The sequence below is a fragment of the Trichomycterus rosablanca genome, chromosome 15 (assembly GCF_030014385.1).
Source record: "Trichomycterus rosablanca isolate fTriRos1 chromosome 15, fTriRos1.hap1, whole genome shotgun sequence".
Classification (NCBI taxonomy): Eukaryota; Metazoa; Chordata; class Actinopteri; order Siluriformes; family Trichomycteridae; genus Trichomycterus; species Trichomycterus rosablanca.
The window spans coordinates 10,786,533-10,809,221 of record NC_086002.1 but is presented as its reverse complement, the minus strand read 5'-3'; the positions used below and the strand labels follow the sequence as shown (position 1 = coordinate 10,809,221).

At 42.0% G+C, this 22,689-nt stretch overlaps 1 protein-coding gene across 1 annotated transcript in view; it reads left to right on the top strand.

Annotated features, from left to right (window-relative positions):
- prkx (protein kinase X-linked) overlaps positions 1–20,475 on the top strand; it is a 57,737-nt gene extending 37,262 nt beyond the window's left edge. The window contains exons 5-8 of the mRNA XM_063009411.1: positions 4,015–4,110; positions 11,551–11,608; positions 18,879–18,956; positions 19,943–20,475. Coding sequence (XP_062865481.1) covers positions 4,015–4,110; positions 11,551–11,608; positions 18,879–18,956; positions 19,943–20,068 — 358 coding nt within the window. The 3' untranslated portion in view covers positions 20,069–20,475. The remainder of the gene's footprint in view (positions 1–4,014; positions 4,111–11,550; positions 11,609–18,878; positions 18,957–19,942) is intronic.
- Positions 20,476–22,689: the final 2,214 nt, after the last annotated feature.

Here is a 22,689-nt window from a genome sequence, read left to right as displayed (position 1 = left end):
CAAAGACGAAAAGGACCATCCAGACTGTTATCAGCAACAATTCCAAAAGCCAGGGTCTGTCATGATATGGGGTTGTGTCAGTGCCCTTGGCAAAGGTCATTTACACTTCTGTGATGGCAGCATTAATGCAGAAAAGTACATTGGGATCTTAGAGCAACATGTGCTGCCTTCAAGACGTCATCATTTCCAGGGACGTCCATGCATTTTTCAACAAGACGATGCAAAACCACATGCTGCACACATTACAAAGGCATGGCTGCGGAAGAAGAGGGTACGGGTACTGGACTGGTCTGGCCTGGCGTCGACTTCTCTGGGCTCTGAGGCATCTAGGATGGACCGTCACACAGTGGAAATGTGTATTGTGGTCAGAAGATTCAGCATTCCAGGTCTTGGAACGTTTTATTCAGGGTTGGGCTAGTTGTAGCCTAGCTGTTAAGGTACTGGATTAGTAATTGAAGGGTGGCTGGATCAAGCCACTGTTGGGCCCTGGAGGAAGGCCCTTAACCCTCAATTGCTTAGACAATGTTCTTTCACAGTACTATAAGTCACTCTGGATAAAAGCGTCTGCTAAATGCAGAAGATGTAAATCTCAATTTTGGCATCCTGAATAGGGGCAATGCTTTTTTACCCATTCATTCACACCTTACAGAACAGTTCAAAGTAGCCAATCCAATTCTGAGAAGCCAAAACAGATGCCACAATAATGAGATGGATAAAAAAATGAAACTGCCATCGCCTCAGTAACTTCAATTCCTGTACCTGACTTTTCTCAGTTCCAGAAGTGCTTTACAGCTTCTCTTAGATGTCTGCGTAGTGGAAAAAGTGAAACCCACCCTCCTTACTCAACCCAGCCTATATAGAAGCATTCAATCCTGAAAGAGGTGGGGTTAACAGAGTCCCATTCCTGGCCCTTGGCCTTTTTTCCAGTCGTTTAGTAGAAGACACACATGCCGCACCCCTCTTTCCCACTACAACCCTCTTCAGCCCCAAGTTCCTCATACAGCTCCAGTTTCTCATGTCTGCTTTGTCAAATGTCTCGTGTCGGCATGTAGCACATGCTTGATGAAAAGAGCAGTTTCCTGTCTGATCTGTTTAACAAGACATACGTGCAAATAACCGCTGGTCATCTACCACATATGTAGCGGAAGTGTGACCAGAACCAAGGGTTTATATTGGTTCACATGAAGAGCGATCAAAGCAAAAAAAAAAAAGCCATACCGATCAGCCATAACATTAAAACCACCTCCTTGTTTCTACATTCACTGTCCATTTTATCAGCTTCACTTACCATATAGAAGCACTTTGTAGTTCTACAATTACTGACTGTAGTCCATCTGTTTCTCTTCATGCTTTGTTAGCCCCCTTTCATGCTGTTCTTCAATGGTCAGGACCACCACAGAGCAGGTATTATTTGGGTGGTGGATCATTCTCAGCACTGCAGTGACACTGACATGGTGGTGGTGGTGTGTTAATGTGTGTTGATACAACACAGCAGCGCTGATGGAGTTTTTAAACACATCACTAAGAATAGTCCACCAACCAAAAATATCCAGACAACAGCGCTCTCTGGGCAGCGTCCTGTGACCACTGATGAAGGTCTAGAAGATGACCAACTCAAACAGCAGCAATAGATGAGCGATCGTCTCCTACTTTACATCTACATGGTGGACCAACTAGGTAGGAGTGTTTAATAGAATGGACAGCACTCCAAACTCCAGCAGCGCTGCTGTGTCTGATCCACTCATACCAGCATAACACACACTAACACACCTCCACCATGTCAGTGTCACTGCAGTGCTGAGAGTGATCCACCACCTAAATAATACCTAATCTGTCGTGGTCCTGTGGGGGTCCTGACCATTAAAGGACAGGGTGAAAGCAGGTTAAAAAAGTATGTAGAGAAACAGATGGACTACAGTCAGTAATTGTAGAACTACAAAGTGCTTCTATATGGTAAGTGGAGCTGATAACATGGACAGTGAGTGTAGAAACAAGGAGGTTTTAATGTTTGGTTGCTAAGATGTACAAACCCAGTAAGTAAAGCTCTTGAAGTACAGTGTTTATACTGGCATGGTACCCTGTTCCGTTCTGTAAGGATTGAAGCTGTTTGCTGGATGTGTAGAACTCATCATTAGCTAGTGTTGATTTTGGTCCGGTCAGTGTGCTCATCAACAGTTTTTGAGAGTGTGTGCAGAATTGGAATGACCAGACCGACATTGGCTCGGGTAAGGGGAGCTCTCTTTGATGCGTTTGTACCACCACGTTAAGTACTTCCACCTGCTGCTCCGACCTGCGCTAACTGTCAGCATGTGTTCATTTTGTTTGTCTTTAGGCTCATTATACTCTTATAGAGGTGTAATAGCACAGCATGTCTCTGAAGTTTCTGCTTCCCGTGTCTAGAGAAGATATCTGATCTTGGCAGTTTCTAACCTGTGTCGTCATCCTCCAGAGAAAATGCTGAACTTCTCTCTCTATATATCATCATTCGTCCAGTTGTCTGTACAGACGGCCAAAAAAGCTTCTTTTGTGCTAATGAGTAGGGATGTCCCGATCCGATCACAAAGATTTTCAAGGCATTTTTTTAACTGATCGGTATCGGCTTTACTAAGGCCGATCCTAATTCCGATCTTTTGTTTTACATCAGCATGTCCGCTGTGTGGAAATACTTTAAATTGGAAAGTGAAACAAGTCCAACAGCGAAGTGTAATGTCTGCAATGCGAGCGTTTCACGAGGCGGTTGGAGCAGAGCTTCGTTCATTACTGTACAATTTTACTATTTATATGGTGTGAGTCAAGGATCACTCCGGTTTACAAAACAATAACTTTTAATCCGAGTATGAAAACTTCAGGACCATAGCATACAGCTTTTACGAGTTTACGTGTTACAAGACTGAACGACATCTCAGTATCAAGCACTCTTATTGGCTTAGTTATGTAACCGAGCGTCGTAGTGACGCACTTGCTTAATAAAGAAATAAATACACGGTATATTCACGAATTGCCAGAAGCATAACACTTTATTAACTTCTTCTGTTACGGTACCGAATAGCCAAGCACGCTATTCCATGCACTATGGAAGCCCCAAAACACCTTACCATATAGAAGCACCTTGTAGTTCTACAATTACTGAATGTAGTCCATCTGTTTCTCTGCATGCTTTGTTAGCCCCCTTTCATGCTGTTCTTCAATGGTCAGGACCCCCACAGGACCACTACAGAGCAGGTATTATTTGGGTGGTGGGTCATTCTCAGCACTGCAGTGAACACTGACATGGTGGTGGTGTGTTAGTGTGAGTTGTGCTGGTTTGAGTGGATTAGACACAGCAGCGCTGCTGGAGTTTTTAAACACCTCACTGTCCCTGCTGGACTGAGAATAGTCCATTAACCAAAAATATATCCAGCCAACAGCACCCCATGGGCAGCGTCCTGTGACCACTGATGAAGGTCTAGAAGATGACCAACTCAAACAGCAGCAATAGATGAGCGATCGTCTCTGACTTTACATCTACAAGGTGGACCAACTAGGTAGGAGTGTCTAATAGGGTGGACAGTGAGTGGACCACCACACACCACCACCATGTCATTGTCACTGCAGTGCTGAGAATGATCCACCACCTAAATAATACCTGCTCTGTGGTGGTCCTGTGGGGGTCCTGACCATTGAAGAACAGGGTGAAAGCAGGCTAAACAAGAATGTAGATAAACAGATGGACTACAGTCAGTAATTGTGGAACTACAAAGTGCTTCTATATGGTAAGTGGAGCTGATAAAATGGACAGTGAGTGTAGAAACAAGGAGGTGGTTTTAATGTTATGGCTAATCAGTGTACGTGTTAACAGTCAGTCAACTACACTGAGGTACCAGTGTTTCTTAGTATTGGAAGATCATTCCATACCAACCATACAAACATCACTTGTTCCCTCTTATCACGTTGAATGACTGGACTTTCCAATTTTCACAGCTCATCAGTCAGTAGCGATTATGGCTCACTGTTGATTTTCTTTTCACCCTTTAGGTACCCTCCGTTTTTCGACGACAATCCTTTTGGCATCTATCAGAAGATCCTGGCGGGAAAGCTGGAATTTCCACGGCATCTGGATTTCTATGTAAAGTAAGCTCAAGACAAACAATGCAAAGACAAATGACCCAGATTTAATTACTCTCTCGCTGCCCTGGTGTAACGAAGTGCCCGAAGCAGTCTATTAATCAACTAGCTGAATATGCTAATATAACGTCGTGTAGACTTTGTGCTTTACAGTGAACTGAGCTGTAGTTCATATAAATCTGCACACACTCCTACATTCTTATCAAACCGTCCTGACAGCCAATCAGACGTTAACCCATTAGCTCAGCTCACAGACTGCTGCAGAGTCTCTCTCTCTCCCCCTTGTTTCTACATTCACTGTCCATTTTATCAGCTCCACTTACCACTGAGAAGCACTTTGTAGTTCTACAATTACTGACTGTAGTCCATCTGTTTCTCTGCATGCTTTGTTAGCCCCCTTTCATGCTGTTCTTCAGTGGTCAGGACTCCCACAGGAACACCACAGAGCAGGTATTATTTGGGTGGTGGATCATTCTCAGCACTGCAGTGACACTGACATGGTGGTGGTGTGTTAGTGTGTGTTGTGCTGGTATGAGTGGATCAGACACAGCAGCGCTGCTGGAGTTTTTAAACGCCTCACTATCACTGCTGGACCGAGAATAGTACACCAACCAAAAATATCCAGACAACAGCGCCCAATGGACATCATCCTGTGACCACTGATGAAGGTCTAGAAGATGACCAACTCAAACAGCAGCAATAGATGAGCGATCGTCTCTGACTTTACATCTACAAGGTGGACCAACTAGGTAGGAGTGTCTAATAGAGTGGACATCACTCCATACTCCAGCAGCGCTGCTGTGTCTGATCCACTCATACCAGCACAACACACACTAACACACCACCAAAGTCTCTCTAACTGTCTGTCTCTCAGTGAACATGTATGCATTCATAGAACCTATAGAGAGCCCACTTTCAATATAAGGAAAAGGAAGCTAGATAAGATGATGTTCCAGTTCGAGTTGAAGCATTACTGCTCTTGGTCAGCGTCGTGATCATACATTTAGCCTTTAGCATTTTATCCCTACCGGTCACTTTTTCTCCATTTCTCCAAATGGTCAGACTATGCAGCTGTAGGCTGAATATAATAAATGTTCAATTTGTCTTCCGCTGCTGTCAATCCCTGATTGCGCTCGAGGAGGGTATATTGCTGCTCACATGCGCTCTGTCTCGTGCGCAGTCCTAGCCGACCCATTCTTTACGCCCGTGCTTCTACACAGATGCCTCTATCTGCTAACCAGGGTTCTTGCGCACTGTTTGAAGACTTCACCCAATGGAACACTGCAGTGAATTTGTGTCTGCTGCAGACACAGCCAATTGTGTGTGTTCAGAATCTTGGCGCTGGTGTGCTAGCGGAATATCCCACTGCGCCACCTGGGCGCCAGTCATACACTTATTTTTTTTTGTTTCCAGTTGCCCGATTGCGTCATGCTTCTTCTCCACATATGCAGATCCCTGCTATTGATTGAGGAGAACGAAGCTAACCCACGCCCCCTCCGACACGTAGGCAGCATGCCGCATGCATCTTGTCACCTACACTTTGACGAGTGCAGTGCAGATCAGCGCTGTGTACGGAGAGACGCACCCTGACAGCACTCTTTTCCCATCTCTGTGCAGGCACCATCAATCAGCCAGCAGAGGTCATAATTGCATTATTTATGAGAGAGGCTTTTTTTTTTAATATCCCACAGCTATCTGAACAACAATCGTCGGCCAATCGTTGTTCATGTGGCCACTCAGCCCGGCAGGCAGAGCTGAGATTTGATACGATGTATTCGAGATCTCAGCTCTGGTTCCAGCGTGTGTTTTTACCGCTGCGCCACCTGAGCAGACAGTCATACACTTTTTAAGCTCTTACGGGCCACATAAAATTACGTGGCGGGCCGGTCCAACACACGTGTTTTATTGTAACAAATTTCAGCTTCACAGCTAGATTGGGGTTTTTGATTAATTGCCCCTAATTTGTACTATTTCCCCAAATAGTGTTGGCATTTCGGGGGGGTTTATGGGGGTCATGAGATAAAAAATTTTTTTTAAATATCAATAACACTTTGTGACCTTGTCAGTAGAATGTCACATGATTATTTAAATGACATGTGATAGCTTTACTTGAATAACAGTTTAAAACATTCCAATCAACCAAGATTGTTTTCACCTTTGGCACAAATACTAGACAGTAAATCAACAAGAGGCCGGCCGCTCAGGTGGCACAGCGGTAAAAACACACGCTGGAACCAGAGCTGGAATCTCAAATACATCTTATCTAATCTCAGCTCTGCCTGCCGGCTAAGGATGAGCGGCCACATGAACAACGATTGGCCTGTTGTTCAGATATGAGCAGGACTAAGCCGGATGAAGTCTCTCTCCCATGACTGGTGCATTTGCGACCTCTGCTGGCTGATTGATGGCGCCTGCACGGAGATGACAAAAGAGTGCTCTCAGGGTGTGTCTCTCCGTACACAACGCTAAGTTGCACTGCACTCGTCAAAGTGCAGGTGATAAGATGCATACTGCATGCTGCCTACGTGTCGGAGGGGGCATGGGTTAGCTTCGTTCTCCTCAATCGGAGCAGGGATCGCATTGGTGGAGAGGAAGTATGACGCAATCGGGCAATTGGACACCCTAAAAGGGATAAAAAAGGGATAAAAAAAAAAATCAACAAGAGGCCAAAGTTTGAACATGACAAACTGTTGACGTGGGTCGACAAGGCTCGACTGGCATTTTGACAGAGTCGAGTAGGCTAGACGTTGATCAGATGACGAACGTACGTCAACAGAGGCTTAAAGACTGACAAGCTATCAGACATCAGATTAGTTAGCATATGCATAGTAAGCCGGGCAACCTTTTAATCCAAATTCAGTGCACACACACACACACTCGTGCATACTCATATTAGCCAGGGAATAATGAGGCTTTTTAGTTAGCATGCTAATAGGCTCATCAACAGCTCACTCTGCTGAGTTAAATGCGAATGGTTGAACATTAAGCCCAATGTGGCTCAGAAGCAGAAATAACTCAGGGAATTATTAGGTCAAAGCTAATGTTTAGCTGGTAGTTTGCATCTCTGTGATGTTTATTGTGCAGAGAGATGATGTTGCACTGATTTGGTTAATAAAAAACCTGTAGTGTTTATCTATTAACCACTTTTTCTGCGCAAATGATTGTGACAACCTTGAAACTTCTATGTTAGGGTGACCATGTGTCCTCTTTTTCCCAGACATGTCCTCATTTTTGGAACTAAAAAATGTCTTTTGTAGTCAGCACACGCTATCCTTTGTGTGTTTTGTGCTGATTTCACCTCTCTCTTTAGGTACCGCCTTTTCACAACTCTTAAAAAGTGCCCAAGTGCAAATGAAAATTCACAGACGAATGTCCGTGTTTTTGTCTCGGTCGGGATCCTTGGGAAGCAGAATGCATTACCTGCATGACAAGTGTCCAATAAAGGTGCTAGTTCAGCAAAACACAAAAGTGCAGCTAAAGGAAAGAGAGTTTGTCAGGTAAATGAACTATTTTGCGAGATCTGGTAACACAGAAGATGTTACTGCTGCAGAGGGAGTTTTTGCATTTCACACCAACGGCATCACAACAGCTACAGATTTTGTTTAAACGTCTTTCCCTGATTCTGAAACAGCGTAAACATTCCAAATGCACATACTAAGATACAGTAGACTTGAATTTAATTGGTTCCAAAGGGCTGTTCTTAAGTCAAAATGTTCATTAGTTAAACCTATTTTTCCCATAAGAAATCATGTAAATAGAATTAATCTGTGCCAGACCTCTCAAACCCCCTCTCCTCACCTAACCTGAAATGGTCTTTTTTTTTGTTATAAATTCAAGTATATTTTCCCTTAAATCTTAAATTATAGAATATACATTACTGTAATAAACAATAATACACAGTAGTACTGTACTGTACATAAAAAACACATCACATTTCAGTACAGTACGTGTGCTGTACCAGACACCATAATACATTTCCTTCTTTTTTTATAAAATGTATCTACCAGAAACAACAATAACTCTCATATTTCTCTATTATTTCCTTCTTTATTTCAGTAGCATTGTATTTTGTAGTGTAATTGCACGAAAGAAAGAATACTTTACTGAGCCGAATTTCTTCTTCTCTCTCACTCACTGTCCCCTCTGTCTGATACACAGTGACAGCTACTGGCAGGAGTAATTATACAACAACAAATAGTAATAGATTTGTTCATTTTCTCAGCACTACGCTTTTTCTGCACCTTATTTGGGGACATTTCAATATAGAATTTTACAAAATATAAAAAAACACTGAAAAAAACTCAGTCCGCTGTCCGAATGTTCGCTCACTGTATATTATATATATTCACTTCGTAATCCGAAATCTTTTTGTACGTTAAGTTGAAAAAGATCGCTCGTAAACCGAAATTTTCGTATGGTAAACTGTTCGTAACTCAAGGGTACAGTAGTTATGGTCAACGCCGTGATAGCGTCACATTCTGGCGAAATAGCTCTACTGATAAACTACTTCATTTGTTGTTTTTATTTTTTAAGCCAAATGCTGAATGGAAGGTATACAGTTTCTGACCATAAAGGCATTTGGTTGTTGTCTTGTTAAAGGTTAGCTGTTTATTTAAGCTGGGGTCAATGCACAGGGTCAACCATAAAACAGCCGTCCTGGAGCCGAAATGGTTAAATGGTTGTCTTTCAGGTTATAATCAGGACTCCAACTGGGCCACTCAGGGACGTACATTTTCTGATATTTATGGACAGTGTCTTTTAGAAAGACAAACTTCCTTCATAGAGAGCCAGGGTTTATCCCAAATATCAGTCCTGTGTATCATTCATTGTCCTATTAATCTTGACTAGCTTGACAGTCTCTGATGTCTAAATGTTACGCCACACATGCTTTGAATTTAAGCCTTTCCACTGTAGTCTCATCAGACCACATGCCTTTGTGCTGCTTTTTTTGATGAGTCTAGTTCTTTTTTTGGGAAAGGGGAGGGATTATCCTTTTAGCTTTTCCATACACTTTATATATCCCAGACACCTTATTTATGGGGGGTGGGAGGCATGTTCATTTTACTGACAGTGACTGACCTACAGCTTTAGAGCACCACACAATATCCTGCACCAATGTGATATTCTGAGGTCTTGTAAACTACTTATGCAGATTACTACAACACATTAGATTAGATTGCATATTTTTTTACTCCATCTGGCCCTCAACAAGAAAACTATGGACACTCCTGAATTAGCTGATTTAGTTAGTACCAACCTGTATTAGACTGCTAAGTTAAATTTCTTTTTTCTTTTAAAAGTGCAATTCTAAAATACGCTAGCACACCAGAGCTGGGATTTTGACTACATCGTATCGAATCTATCTCGAAGCTCTGCCATCCAGCTGGGCTAGGCGGCTACATGAACAGTGATTGGCTGATGTTCATAGAGTGGGATGAGCCGGACCAGGGTTCCTTATAACTGGTGCAATTACGACCTCTGCTGGCTGAATGATGAGTAGAGGAATATTGCTGATCAGGGTTTGTCTCTCCATGCACAAGGCTGATCTGCATATGAACTCGCCTCATGCAGGTGCGAAGATGCAGTCGGTACTGCACACGTGTTGGAGGGGGCGTGTGTCGGTTGTAAAGCTCCTCGGTCAGCAGTGGAGGGTAGTATCGGTAGAGGTGAAGCGTAACATAATCAGGGTAATTGGATACGACTAGATTGGGGGAGAAAATTGAGGGGGGGGTCGGAAAAAAGTGCATTTCTAATGCTGAGCTAGATCTTTTCTGATAAAGGTTTGCATTACTGAATTGTTTACTATAGTAAGTTGTTTTATGAGCTCAATAAAGCCTTGTTGACATGACACATAGATTATAGGTTGCTATATGCCTTCATAAGTGACTGTTGACTAATAGTAAATTGTATTCCACATTTCCTAAAATACTTTATGTAACAGATACACCAGGTACAGTATATCTCCAATGTGTTGCCATTTCAGGCATAGAAACTAGGGCTGCACGATATTGGGAAAAACTGACATTGCGATTTTTTTCCTGCGATATATATTGCGATATTAAAAAAATGCAGGAATTTTCACCACAATATTAATAATATTAATAATGCATGTATCTTACTCTAAATAAGGGGCTCATCTGTGAAAAAGGGTGGTGCCTACAAGGGATACAAAAGATTATGACAAGCTACATCTTTGTACTCGGTTGAAACTGAGCATTTAACTAAGAAAGCTTCAATATCACATGAGGGAATTAACAGGATTGACAAAATGGGTCATTTAATATTTTATTTCACAATCAAAACCTATTCAAGTAGTAAACATTATAAAAAAAAAACTATACAAACAAAAGAGCAGCTATACACCTGTTCGAAATCCGAGATGCCTTACTAAGCTCACTACTGAGGCATCTTAATATTTCAATGTTATTCTGACTCAAGAACGACTGTGACTTGGAAGCGTCCTTAGTGATGAAGGCAATCCCAGAATTCATTGCGGCACAGAATTCATCTTCTCGCACAGAAAAATAAACATGGCTGACGGTGTGGACAAAGTTATTTTCAAAAATAAATAAATAATTATCGATTTTTAACGAGTGTTTTTGTTTGCAAGTTTGGGCTTGTCTGCAAATGTAACAGTTTTCTGTACACGAATCGAGATGTTATATTGACATGTTAGCGCTGTCCCACCTCATTCTATTGGTTTTAATGGCAAGATGCTAAACGCTAAACGCGAAACCCAATGGAATCGCTAAGTAGCGTGTTCAAATAACCTGCCTTATAAGTCAATGACTTATAAGAATCCTCTCTACTGAGGCAGCTGCATATGTAGGTAGTAAGACAGCGAGGCAGCTCACTAGGTTTTCAAACACACTGGTAGATATGTCATGGAAAATGAGAACGGTGTGAATTTTCGTTTTGTGTCAAGCAGCAAAAAAGTTGTAGCATGACGTATTTTATATAATTTGCATTAAGTGACATTGCACGTCCTGCGATGTGACTATTGCTCATGCACACATCGCGATGACGATGCTGAACTGATATATCGTGCAGCCCTAATAGAAACCAAATCATTTTGTGGCGGATGAGTACTAGGTACTAACTAAGCTTCATCCATAGAGCCAATAAATTTGTGGAGTGCATAGCTCTAGCGTGATATCATCGTCATCGACTTTGCCAGTGTACGAACCTGAACATATAAATAATAGCACTTTTGGATAAGAGTGGACTAATGTGTTACGGTTAAGCTTGGGATTTCGTTTGATTTAATACTTTTTGGATAAGCTACTACAAGTTCGGTGTTGATTCATTGTTCTGAATCATTATATGTGAATTTCTTGTGAAGCCAAACTGCTTGTGTAGCAGGATTAGAATGACAGTGAAATTTATAATCAGAACCAGTTGCTCCAGTGTGCTCTCATGCATTTTTTTTTCTTTTTTCCAATTTAGAGATCTCATCAAGAAGTTTCTAGTAATCGACCGAGCAAGAAGACTTGGGAATATGAAGGTGAGAACTCAGTCCATCAATTTATTGCACAGGAAAAATCCACAAGATTCCACCTAATGGGCTCCGTTCTGGTTTCGTGGTTTCCACGAAAAATAAGAGGTTCCAAGCAGCGAACTTGAGTTTGAAGCTGGCACAACAGAATACTAGGTTTTTCAGCGCGAACCTTCTTACGTGAATGCACTAAAGAAAGCAACACACACTAAAACACAAGAGCTGGGATCTCGAATACATTGTATCGAGTCTCAGCTCTGCCTGCCGGCTGGGATGAGCGGCCACATGAACAACGATTGGCCTGTTGTTCAGATAAGGGGTGGGATATTAAGCCGGATAAGGACTCTCTCATGACTGATGCAACTACGACCTCTGCTGGCTGATTGATGGCGCCTGCACAGAGACGGGGAAAAGAAAGCGTTGATCACGGTGTGTCTCTCCGTACACAGTGCTGATCCGCATTGCACCCGTTAAAGTGTAGGTGACAAAATGCATACGGCTGCTGCCCACGTGTCGAAGGGGGCGTGGGTTAGCTTTGTTCTCCTCAATCAGAGCGGGGATCGGCATTGGTGGAGAGGAAGCATGACGCAATCGGGCAATTGTATGCGCTAAAAGTCTGGAGAAAAAATGCATAAACAAAATATATAAATAAATAAAAAGCAACAATGGTGACAAACACGAGGAACAGAGTCATCGTCTACGTCTTCTTATTCGCAATAGCTAAACGATGCTTATTGCATTAAAACGAACATATGTAACAACAGCACAAATGCTCACAGGTGATCTACGTTCTCCGCCATCATGTTACTACTTTTTACTTTCAGTGTGCAACGCCTACCATTGATGACACATGCTTGGTTCTCAAAAGCTTGTGAAAACACAGAGGTTCGAAGAATCCCGAACAGAACCGGTTCAAGAACCAGAGTTCTTTTGGTGGATAAGGCAACTTTCAGGCAACTTTGTTTAATTTTTACAAGGTTTCTAGGTGGAAAATGGTTGTATATGAGTAACAGGACTGAAAGTAACAGGACTAAAATTAACATGACTGAAAGTAACAAGACTGAAAGTAACAGGACTGACAGTAACAGGACTGACAGTAACAGGACTGAAAGTAACAGCACTGAAAGTAACATGACTGAAAGTAACATGACTGACAGTAACAGGACTGAAAGTAACAGGACTGACAGTAACAGGACTGAAAGTAACAGGACTGACAGTAACAGGACTGAAAGTAACATGACTGACAGTAACAGGACTGACAGTAACAGGACTGACAGTAACAAGACTGACAGTAACAGGACTGACAGTAACAGGACTGAAAGTAACAAGACTGAAAGTAACAGGACTGACAGTAACAGGACTGAAAGTAACATGACTGAAAGTAACAGGACTGACAGTAACAGGACTGAAAGTAACAGGACTAAAAGTAACAGGACTGAAAGTAACAGGACTGACAGTAACAGGACTGAAAGTAACAGGACCGAAAGTAACATGATTGAAAGTAACAGGACTGACAGTAACAGGACTGAAAGTAACATGACTGAAAGTAACAGGACTGACAGTAACAAGACTGAAAGTAACAGGACTGACAGTAACAGGACTGAAAGTAACATGACAAAGTAACAGGACTGACAGTAACAGGACTGAAAGTAACAAGACTGAAAGTAACAGGACTGACAGTAACAGGACTGAAAGTAACAGGACTGAAAGTAACAGGACTGAAAGTAACAAGACTGACAGTAACAGGACTGAAAGTAACAGGACTAAAAGTAACATGACTAAAAGTAACAGGACTGAAAGTAACAGGACTGAAAGTAACAGGACTGACAGTAACAGGACTGAAAGTAACAAGACTGAAATACAGGACTGAAAGTAACAGGACTGACAGTAACATGACTGACAGTAACAGGACTGACAGTAACAGGACTGACAGTAACAGGACCGAAAGTAACATGATTGAAAGTAACAGGACTGACAGTAACAGGACTGAAAGTAACATGACTGAAAGTAACAGGACTGACAGTAACAAGACTGAAAGTAACAGGACTGACAGTAACAGGACTGAAAGTAACATGACAAAGTAACAGGACTGACAGTAACAGGACTGAAAGTAACAAGACTGAAAGTAACAGGACTGACAGTAACAGGACTGAAAGTAACAGGACTGAAAGTAACAGGACTGAAAGTAACAAGACTGAAAGTAACAGGACTGACAGTAACAGGACTGAAAGTAACAGGACTGAAAGTAACATGACTAAAAGTAACAGGACTGACAGTAACAGGACTGAAAGTAACAGGACTGACAGTAACAGGACTGAAAGTAACAAGACTGAAAGTAACAGGACTGAAAGTAACAGGACTGACAGTAACATGACTGAAAGTAACAGGACTGACAGTAACAGGACTGAAAGTAACATGACTAAAAGTAACAGGACTAAAAGTAACAGGACTGAAAGTAACATGACTGAAAGTAACAGGACTGACAGCAACAGGACTGACAGTAGCAGGACTGACAGTAACAGGACAAAGTAACAGGACTGACAGTAACAGGACTGAAATATAGGACTGAAAGTAACATGACTGACAGTAACAGGACTGAAAGTAACAGGACAAAGTAACAGGACTGACAGTAACAGGACTGAAATACAGGACTGAAAGTAACAGGACTGACAGTAACATGACTGACAGTAACAGGACTGACAGTAACAGGACTGACAGTAACAGGACTGACAGTAACAGGACAAAGTAACAGGACTGACAGCAACAGGACTGAAATTTAGGACTGAAAGTAACATGACTGACAGTAACAGGACTAAAAGTAACAGGACAAAGTAACAGGACTGACAGTAACAGGACTGACAGTAACAGGACTGACAGTAACAGGACTGACAGTAACAGTACTGAGTTAGTCGGATTAGTAAATACATAAAATATAGCAGCATGGAGTTCATGCTACAACATGAGAACATTGGGTACAATCTAGTGACTTTTTTTTTTTTTAAATGAAGAAATTTCTTTTTAAAATAAACACATAACAACTAAGAATGAAATGTAGATAAAGTACATTTTCAGGGCGCCCAAGTGCAGCGGTGGGATATTCCGCTAGCACACCAGCGCCTAGATCCTGAACTCCTCGGTTCAAAATTTGGCATTGCCACCGGTCGGCTGGGCGCCATCTGGCGGGCATAATCGGCAGTGCCTGCAGCAGATACTAATTGGCCATCGTATCTGCAGGGTGGGGACCGGACTATGTGATCACGGTGTGTCTCTCCGTACACAGTGCTGATCCGCATTGCACCCGTTAAAGTGTAGGTGACAAAATGCATACGGCTGCTGCCCACGTGTCGAAGGGGGTGTGGGTTAGCTTTGTTCTCCTCAATCAGAGCGGGGATCGGCATTGGTGGAGAGGAAGCATGACGCAATCGGGCAATTGTATGCGCTAAAAGTCTGGAGAAAAAATGCATAAACAAAATATATAAATAAATAAAAAGCAACAATGGTGACAAACACGAGGAACAGAGTCATCGTCTACGTCTTCTTATTCGCAATAGCTAAACGATGCTTATTGCATTAAAACGAACATATGTAACAACAGCACAAATGCTCACAGGTGATCTACGTTCTCCGCCATCATGTTACTACTTTTTACTTTCAGTGTGCAACGCCTACCATTGATGACACATGCTTGGTTCTCAAAAGCTTGTGAAAACACAGAGGTTCGAAGAATCCCGAACAGAACCGGTTCAAGAACCAGAGTTCTTTTGGTGGATAAGGCAACTTACAGGCAACTTTGTTTAATTTTTACAAGGTTTCTAGGTGGAAAATGGTTGTATATGAGGAACAGGACTGAAAGTAACAGGACTAAAATTAACATGACTGAAAGTAACAGGACTGACAGTAACAGCACTGAAAGTAACATGACTGAAAGTAACATGACTGACAGTAACAGGACTGACAGTAACAGGACTGACAGTAACAGGACCGAAAGTAACATGACTGAAAGTAACAGGACTGACAGTAACAGGACTGAAAGTAACATGACTGACAGTAACAGGACTGACAGTAACAAGACTGAAAGTAACAGGACTGACAGTAACAGGACTGACAGTAACATGACTGAAAGTAACAAGACTGAAAGTAACAGGACTGACAGTAACAGGACTGAAAGTAACATGACTGAAAGTAACAAGACTGAAAGTAACAGGACTGACAGTAACAGGACTGAAAGTAACATGACTAAAAGTAACAGGACTGAAAGTAACAGGACTGACAGTAACAGGACTGAAAGTAACAAGACTGAAAGTAACAGGACTGAAAGTAACAGGACTGACAGTAACAGAACTGACAGTAACAGGACCGAAAGTAACATGACTGAAAGTAACAGGACTGACAGTAACAGGACTGAAAGTAACATGACTGACAGTAACAGGACTGACAGTAACAGGACTGACAGTAACAAGACTGAAAGTAACAGGACTGACAGTAACAGGACTGACAGTAACATGACTGAAAGTAACAGGACTGACAGTAACAGGACTGAAAGTAACATGACTGAAAGTAACAAGACTGAAAGTAACAGGACTGACAGTAACAGGACTGAAAGTAACATGACTAAAAGTAACAGGACTGAAAGTAACAGGACTGACAGTAACAGGACTGAAAGTAACAAGACTGAAAGTAACAGGACTGAAAGTAACAGGACTGACAGTAACATGACTGAAAGTAACAGGACTGACAGTAACAGGACTGAAAGTAACATGACTAAAAGTAACATGACTAAAAGTAACAGGACTGAAAGTAACATGACTAAAAGTAACAGGACTGAAAGTAACAGGACTGACAGTAACAGGACTGACAGTAACAGGACTGACAGTAACAGGACCGGAAGTAACATGACTGAAAGTAACAGGACTGACAGTAACAGGACTGAAAGTAACATGACTGAAAGTAACAGGACTGACAGTAACAAGACTGAAAGTAACAGGACTGACAGTAACAAGACTGAAAGTAACAGGACTGACAGTAACAGGACTGAAAGTAACAGGACTGAAAGTAACATGACTGAAAGTAACAGGACTGACAGTAACAGGACTGAAAGTAACAGGACTGACAGTAACAGGACTGAAAGTAACAAGACTGAAAGTAACAGGACTGACAGTAACATGACTGAAAGTAACAGGACTGACAGTAACAGGACTGAAAGTAACATGACTAAAAGTAACAGGACTAAAAGTAACAGGACTGAAAGTAACATGACTGAAAGTAACAGGACTGACAGTAACAGGACTGACAGTAACAGGACAAAGTAACAGGACTGACAGTAACAGGACTGAAATATAGGACTGAAAGTAACATGACTGACAGTAACAGGACTGAAAGTAACAGGACTGACAGTAACAGGACTGAAATACAGGACTGAAAGTAACAGGACTGACAGTAACATGACTGACAGTAACAGGACTGACAGTAACAGGACAAAGTAACAGGACTGACAGCAACAGGACTGAAATTTAGGACTGAAAGTAACATGACTGACAGTAACAGGACTAAAAGTAACAGGACAAAGTAACAGGACTGACAGTAACAGGACTGACAGTAACAGGACTGACAGTAACATGACTGAAAGTAACAGTACTGAGTTAGTCGGATTAGTAAATACATAAAATATAGCAGCATGGAGTTCATGCTACAACATGAGAACATTGGGTACAATCTAGTGACTTTTTTTTTTTTTAAATGAAGAAATTTCTTTTTAAAATAAACACATAACAACTAAGAATGAAATGTAGATAAAGTACATTTTCAGGGCGCCCAAGTGCCGCGGTGGGATATTCCGCTAGCACACCAGCGCCTAGATCCTGAACTCCTCGGTTCAAAATTTGGCATCGCCACCGGTCGGCTGGGCGCCATCTGGCGGGCATAATCGGCAGTGCCTGCAGCAGATACTAATTGGCCATCGTATCTGCAGGGTGGGGACCGGACTATGTGTGGGTGGGTGGGATCATCATACGCTGTGTAAGGACCCTGATTGGCGTAAGAGACACCTGTGCAGAATGCAGGGGCAAGATGAGGAGGGCTGTACACGTGTCGGAAGAGGCGTGTACAGCGACGTGCTCTCCTGGGATGCAATCGGGTATCCTTCAGCAGCGGAAGACAAAATTGATTGTGCTAAATCGGGAGAAAAATGGGGAGAAAATGCTTTTTTTTTTTTTTTAAGTACATTTTCTGGTACATTTATACATATGTGGATGGAAATGGCACCAATTTGGCGGAATGGCCCTTAAATGATTTGTTGTGGCACCAAATAAAAAAATCCCTTGAAGGGTGTCCTTTCTATGACCAGTAAAAGACCCAAATAAATCCAATGGAAAGAAATCTGATTGTGGTGTGGAACTTGGGTGCCTCTCAGGATTTCTTCTTTAAAACTACCACAATAAGGACTCAAGGAGCATGTCAATAAAAAGAGCATGGAGGGTCTCCAAAAATTGATTTTGAAACTCGCCATCTGTCTCACTGTTGGCTTCCCGTTTCCCCAATAGAGCTAGACGTTCCGGTCAGGAAGGAAAAGAGTAGAGGAAAGCCTTGGCTTTCTGTGATGAGTTCCCAACTTCGGTCGACGTTGCCATGGTGATTTTTTCATATAATAAGCATTAAACTTTTCAGATTGTCTTTCACCAGACGATATTTGATGAATTAGCATTTGAAGTGGTGGCAGCAGGACGCCTGGTTTCTGTGCTTTTTGAGAAATGTGTCATGTTGCTGTGCTGATGTCATCCGTCTGGGGAAGTTCATGAATGCACATGCACCCTTTTTATTTTTCCATCAGATTTAGCTATGGTAATGTGGTCCGTGATCATGATCATGATTCAGAGAAAACTGGGATTGTCTCGGCACTGTAACACTTTTTGTACTTTTATACTTCTGAGCTGTAGCCGTAAAGTACATCACTGTGTTAAAATGTGGTGCCTGTATGTGCACAGACTTCTGCATAGTTTTTTCAGAGCTAACTTTAATAACTAAACTTATTTTAGTGCTGGATCTGATCTTTCTCATCTGTTGATTACTTAATATGCAAATGTTTTAGATCCCATTATTACCTGAATAAATGTATTAATACATTTTTAGAAAATAAATTACATAAAATAAGGGGTTACTCAAGTACAAAGTGTATAAACATAAGTATTGAATGTAGTAAACATACAGCTGGATCTAGGGTTAGTTAATAATAGTCAATACTTCTTTTTAAGTAACCAAAGTTGTTTCTCTTTTCACTTCACAGAATGGTGCAGAAGATGTGAAAAAGCACAGATGGTTTAAGACTATAGACTGGGAGGCAGTGCCCAATAGGAAACTAAAGGTAAATGTGGACTAGTGACAAATATGCAATTTGTCCATAAGTGCTTTTTCAAACACGTCACAACAGAAGGTTGCTGGTTCAAGCTCCACCACTGCCAGGTTGTCACTGTTGGGCCCTTGAGCAAGGCCCTTAACTCTCAATTGCTTAGACTGTAAGTCGCTTTGGATAAAAGCATATGCTAAATGCCGAAAATGTAAATGTCTACACTCACTGTCCATTTTATCGGCTTCACTTACCATATAGAAGCGTTTTGTAGTTCTACAACTACTGACTGTAGTCCATCTATTTTTCCACATACTTTTTTAACCTGCTTTCACCCTGTTTTTCCAGTGGTCAGGTCAGGTATTACATAGGTGGTGGATCATTCTCAGCACTGCAGTGACACTGACGTGGTGGTGGTATGTTAGTGTGTGTTGTGCTGGTATGAGTGGATCACTGTCCACTCTATTAGACACTCCTACCTAGTTGGTTCACCTTGTAGATGTAAAGTCAGAGACGATCACTCATCTATTGCTGCTGTTTCAGTTGGTCATCTTCTAGACCTTCATCAGTGGTCAGAGGATGATGCCAACGGGGCACTGTTGGCTGGATATATTTTTGGTTGGTGGACTATTCTCAGTCCAGCAGTGACAGTGAGGTGTTTAACACTCCAGCAGCTGTGCTGTGTCTGATCCACTCATACCAGCACAACACACACTAACACACCACCACCATGTCAGTGTCACTGCAGTGCTGAGAATGATCCACCACCTAAATAATACCTGCTCTGTAGTGGTCCTGTGGGGGTCCTAACCATTAAAGAACAGAATTAAAGGGGGGGTAACAAAGCATGTAGAGGAACAGTGGACTACAGTTAGTAATTGTAGAACTACAAAGTGCTTTTTATATGGTAAGAGGTGTGTGTAGAAACAAGGAGGTGGTTTTAATGTTATGGCTGATCAGTGTATATATACTATTAACTTGACTTTCTTTATTTCTCAATATAGCCACCCATAGTTCCTAAGGTATCTCATGAAGGCGACACATCTAACTTCGAGGCCTACCCCGACGCCGAGTGGAAGAAGGATACTCCAGTGCCACCCAAGGATCTAGAGATTTTCAAGAACTTCTAAATACGCTCATGGACTAACGGACGTAGGTAAAAACGGCCGGTATCTGAGAGGACCCGTTCGATCCTTTATTTGAGGAGTCCACTGTCAACCTGCTTTTCTCTCAATTCTTGATTGATGAAGATTTGGCCTTACGTTTGTCATTATCATGATCACGTGTGTAGAGAAGAGCCTTACGCAAAGCCAAGAACACAGTGTCCGCCAGTAAGTTATGCAACAAGCTTATATATAAACTGTCTGATGCGGTTGTAGATGCCTCAAATGTCTCTTTGGGAACCAAAATGTTACAACAACCTGAACCTTATTTACATGGGATAAGTTTTACATCAAGACCTGGGGCAATTCCATCAATTACAGGTGCTACTTTGTTTTTTTATTTCTTTATTTTTTTCTATAAATTCAGAAGTGGTCAGGACTGCAAATCATTTAAAGTGTGTTTGTTATGATAATTTAATAACACAGTTGTATTCATTTTATATAATGCTGATCAGATCATTAATAATAATTATGACCAGCCAACAGAATTATGACCAGTTGGGGAATTTCAATCATCTTAATTTATTATAATCATTTTAAATAATAGTCAACAGTTTTTTAACAGTTTTCAAGATTACAAGAATATAAAGTTATATTCCGGTACACACAACACAGATCAAAAATAGTAGACCAGGGCACCCAGGTGGCACAGTGGGATAATTTGCTAGCACACCAGCGCTGGGATTCTGAACTCCTCCAGCACTGCTACCGGTTGACTGGGCGCCCCCCTAGCAGACAAAATTGCCCATTAAGACTAGCCGGGTGGGGCCGCTCAGGTGGCGCAGTGGTAAAAACACACCCTGGAACCAGAGCTGGGATCTCGAATACATCGTATCGAATCTCAGCTCTGCCTGCCGGCTAGGCTGAGCCCAACGATTGGCCTGTTGTTCATATATGGGTGGGATTAAGCCGGATAGGGTCTCTCTCATAACTAATGCAATTACGACCTCTGCTGGCTGATTGATGTGTCTCTCTGTACACAGTGCTGAGCTGGTGATAAGATGCATACGGCTGCTGCCCACATGTCAGAGGGGGGCGTGGGTTAGCTTCGTTCTCCTCAATCAGAGCAGGGATCGCATTGGGGGAGAGGAAGCATGACGTAATCGGGCAATTGGACGCCCTAAAAGGGAGAAAAAGGGGAGAAAGTGCATTAATATATATATATATATATATATATATAAAGACTAGCTGGGTGGGAAAAGACCAGACCGAAAAGTGGGTGGGGTGTTCAAGGACTTTGCTTAGTAGCCTGAGGCGACTGTACAGAAAGTGGAGGAGCCTGGAGATCAGGGCGTGGCCTCACGTACAAATTCACCAAAGCTGTGGGCGAATAAGAAGGGATAGTGGACTGGATCGGAGGGAGCGTGAGGCAGGTAAAATGACCATCTTTGGACACGACCGGAGTCTCCAGCAGCGGAGGACGAATTGTTGACTAAATCATTTTATGTGGGTAGATATTTTACACTGCTGTGTCTCACACACAGATTACAGATGATCCCAGTGTATGATCTAATGATCTGATGGTACTTGTAAGTTTACCGAATTATAGAACTAGAAGGTGGACCAGATTTCTTATACCGAATCTGTCAAAGCTTTTAAACTGGTGGTCCATGACTGACTGACCGTTTTATTAAAACAGGGTGTTGCATGGTGCTTTTAGTTCAAGCTTTAATGGTAGCTTTGCTTTCGTTTGGAAGGCGTATGCTGCTTTGATAAATAGGAGTGGACGTGTAAGGACGAGTCTGGTACTTTTAGGAAGTCCGCCGTTGTATTTTCGAACATCATTCTGGTTCTGCCATTTTTTAAAATGCAATTTAACATTCCGATAAAGTGATTTATATATTTGAATTTATTCATTTCAGCCTCCAAAGTTTCTTAAATAATGTCCTACTTGTTTATTAAATAGTACCAAATCAGTTCCAGTAATATTGGATTTTGTTTTATGCCTAGTTCACACTACACGATTTTTGCCCTGATTTTCGCTCGGCGACTGGTCGGCGCTAGATTTGCCGACTCGGGAGCAGCTCGCCGTTCAAAACACGGCTATCACAACTCGGCTCTCAATCGCTATGTGTGAACTGTTCAACAACTCGATCCGAGCGGCTCGTCGAGCATTCGGCAACTGAGGAGAGATATCTAGCATGTCAAATATCTGGATCTGAGTTGCCCGACTGGCAATGAGTGCTAATGTCGAATAGCCAATGAGAACGCAAGATACGGTGTGAGGGGAAACGCAGGGGAGAAGTTGTAAAAAGGTGGGACAGGGGCATAATATAGTTTACATCAAAATACATAGGTAGGTACACACAGTATTTCTGACCTAATCGTTCTCTACAAAACATAACACCAACGCTGCATTGCAAAAATATTTATTAACTTCCAATTCAGTATAGAACAATCCATGCTGTTCCTATTTGTCCTACTTGTTTTTCCGCTGCACATCGCTACTTGTTGACGTGCATTTTTGGACCTGGTATCATTAAACCCCTCATCACTTCTGGCGTGTGTTTTCGTGACAAAACGTAGTTTGGGAGACTACGAAGAGAACTCGCCTACGATTCCAATTGTGTGACCCCCTATCGCCGATC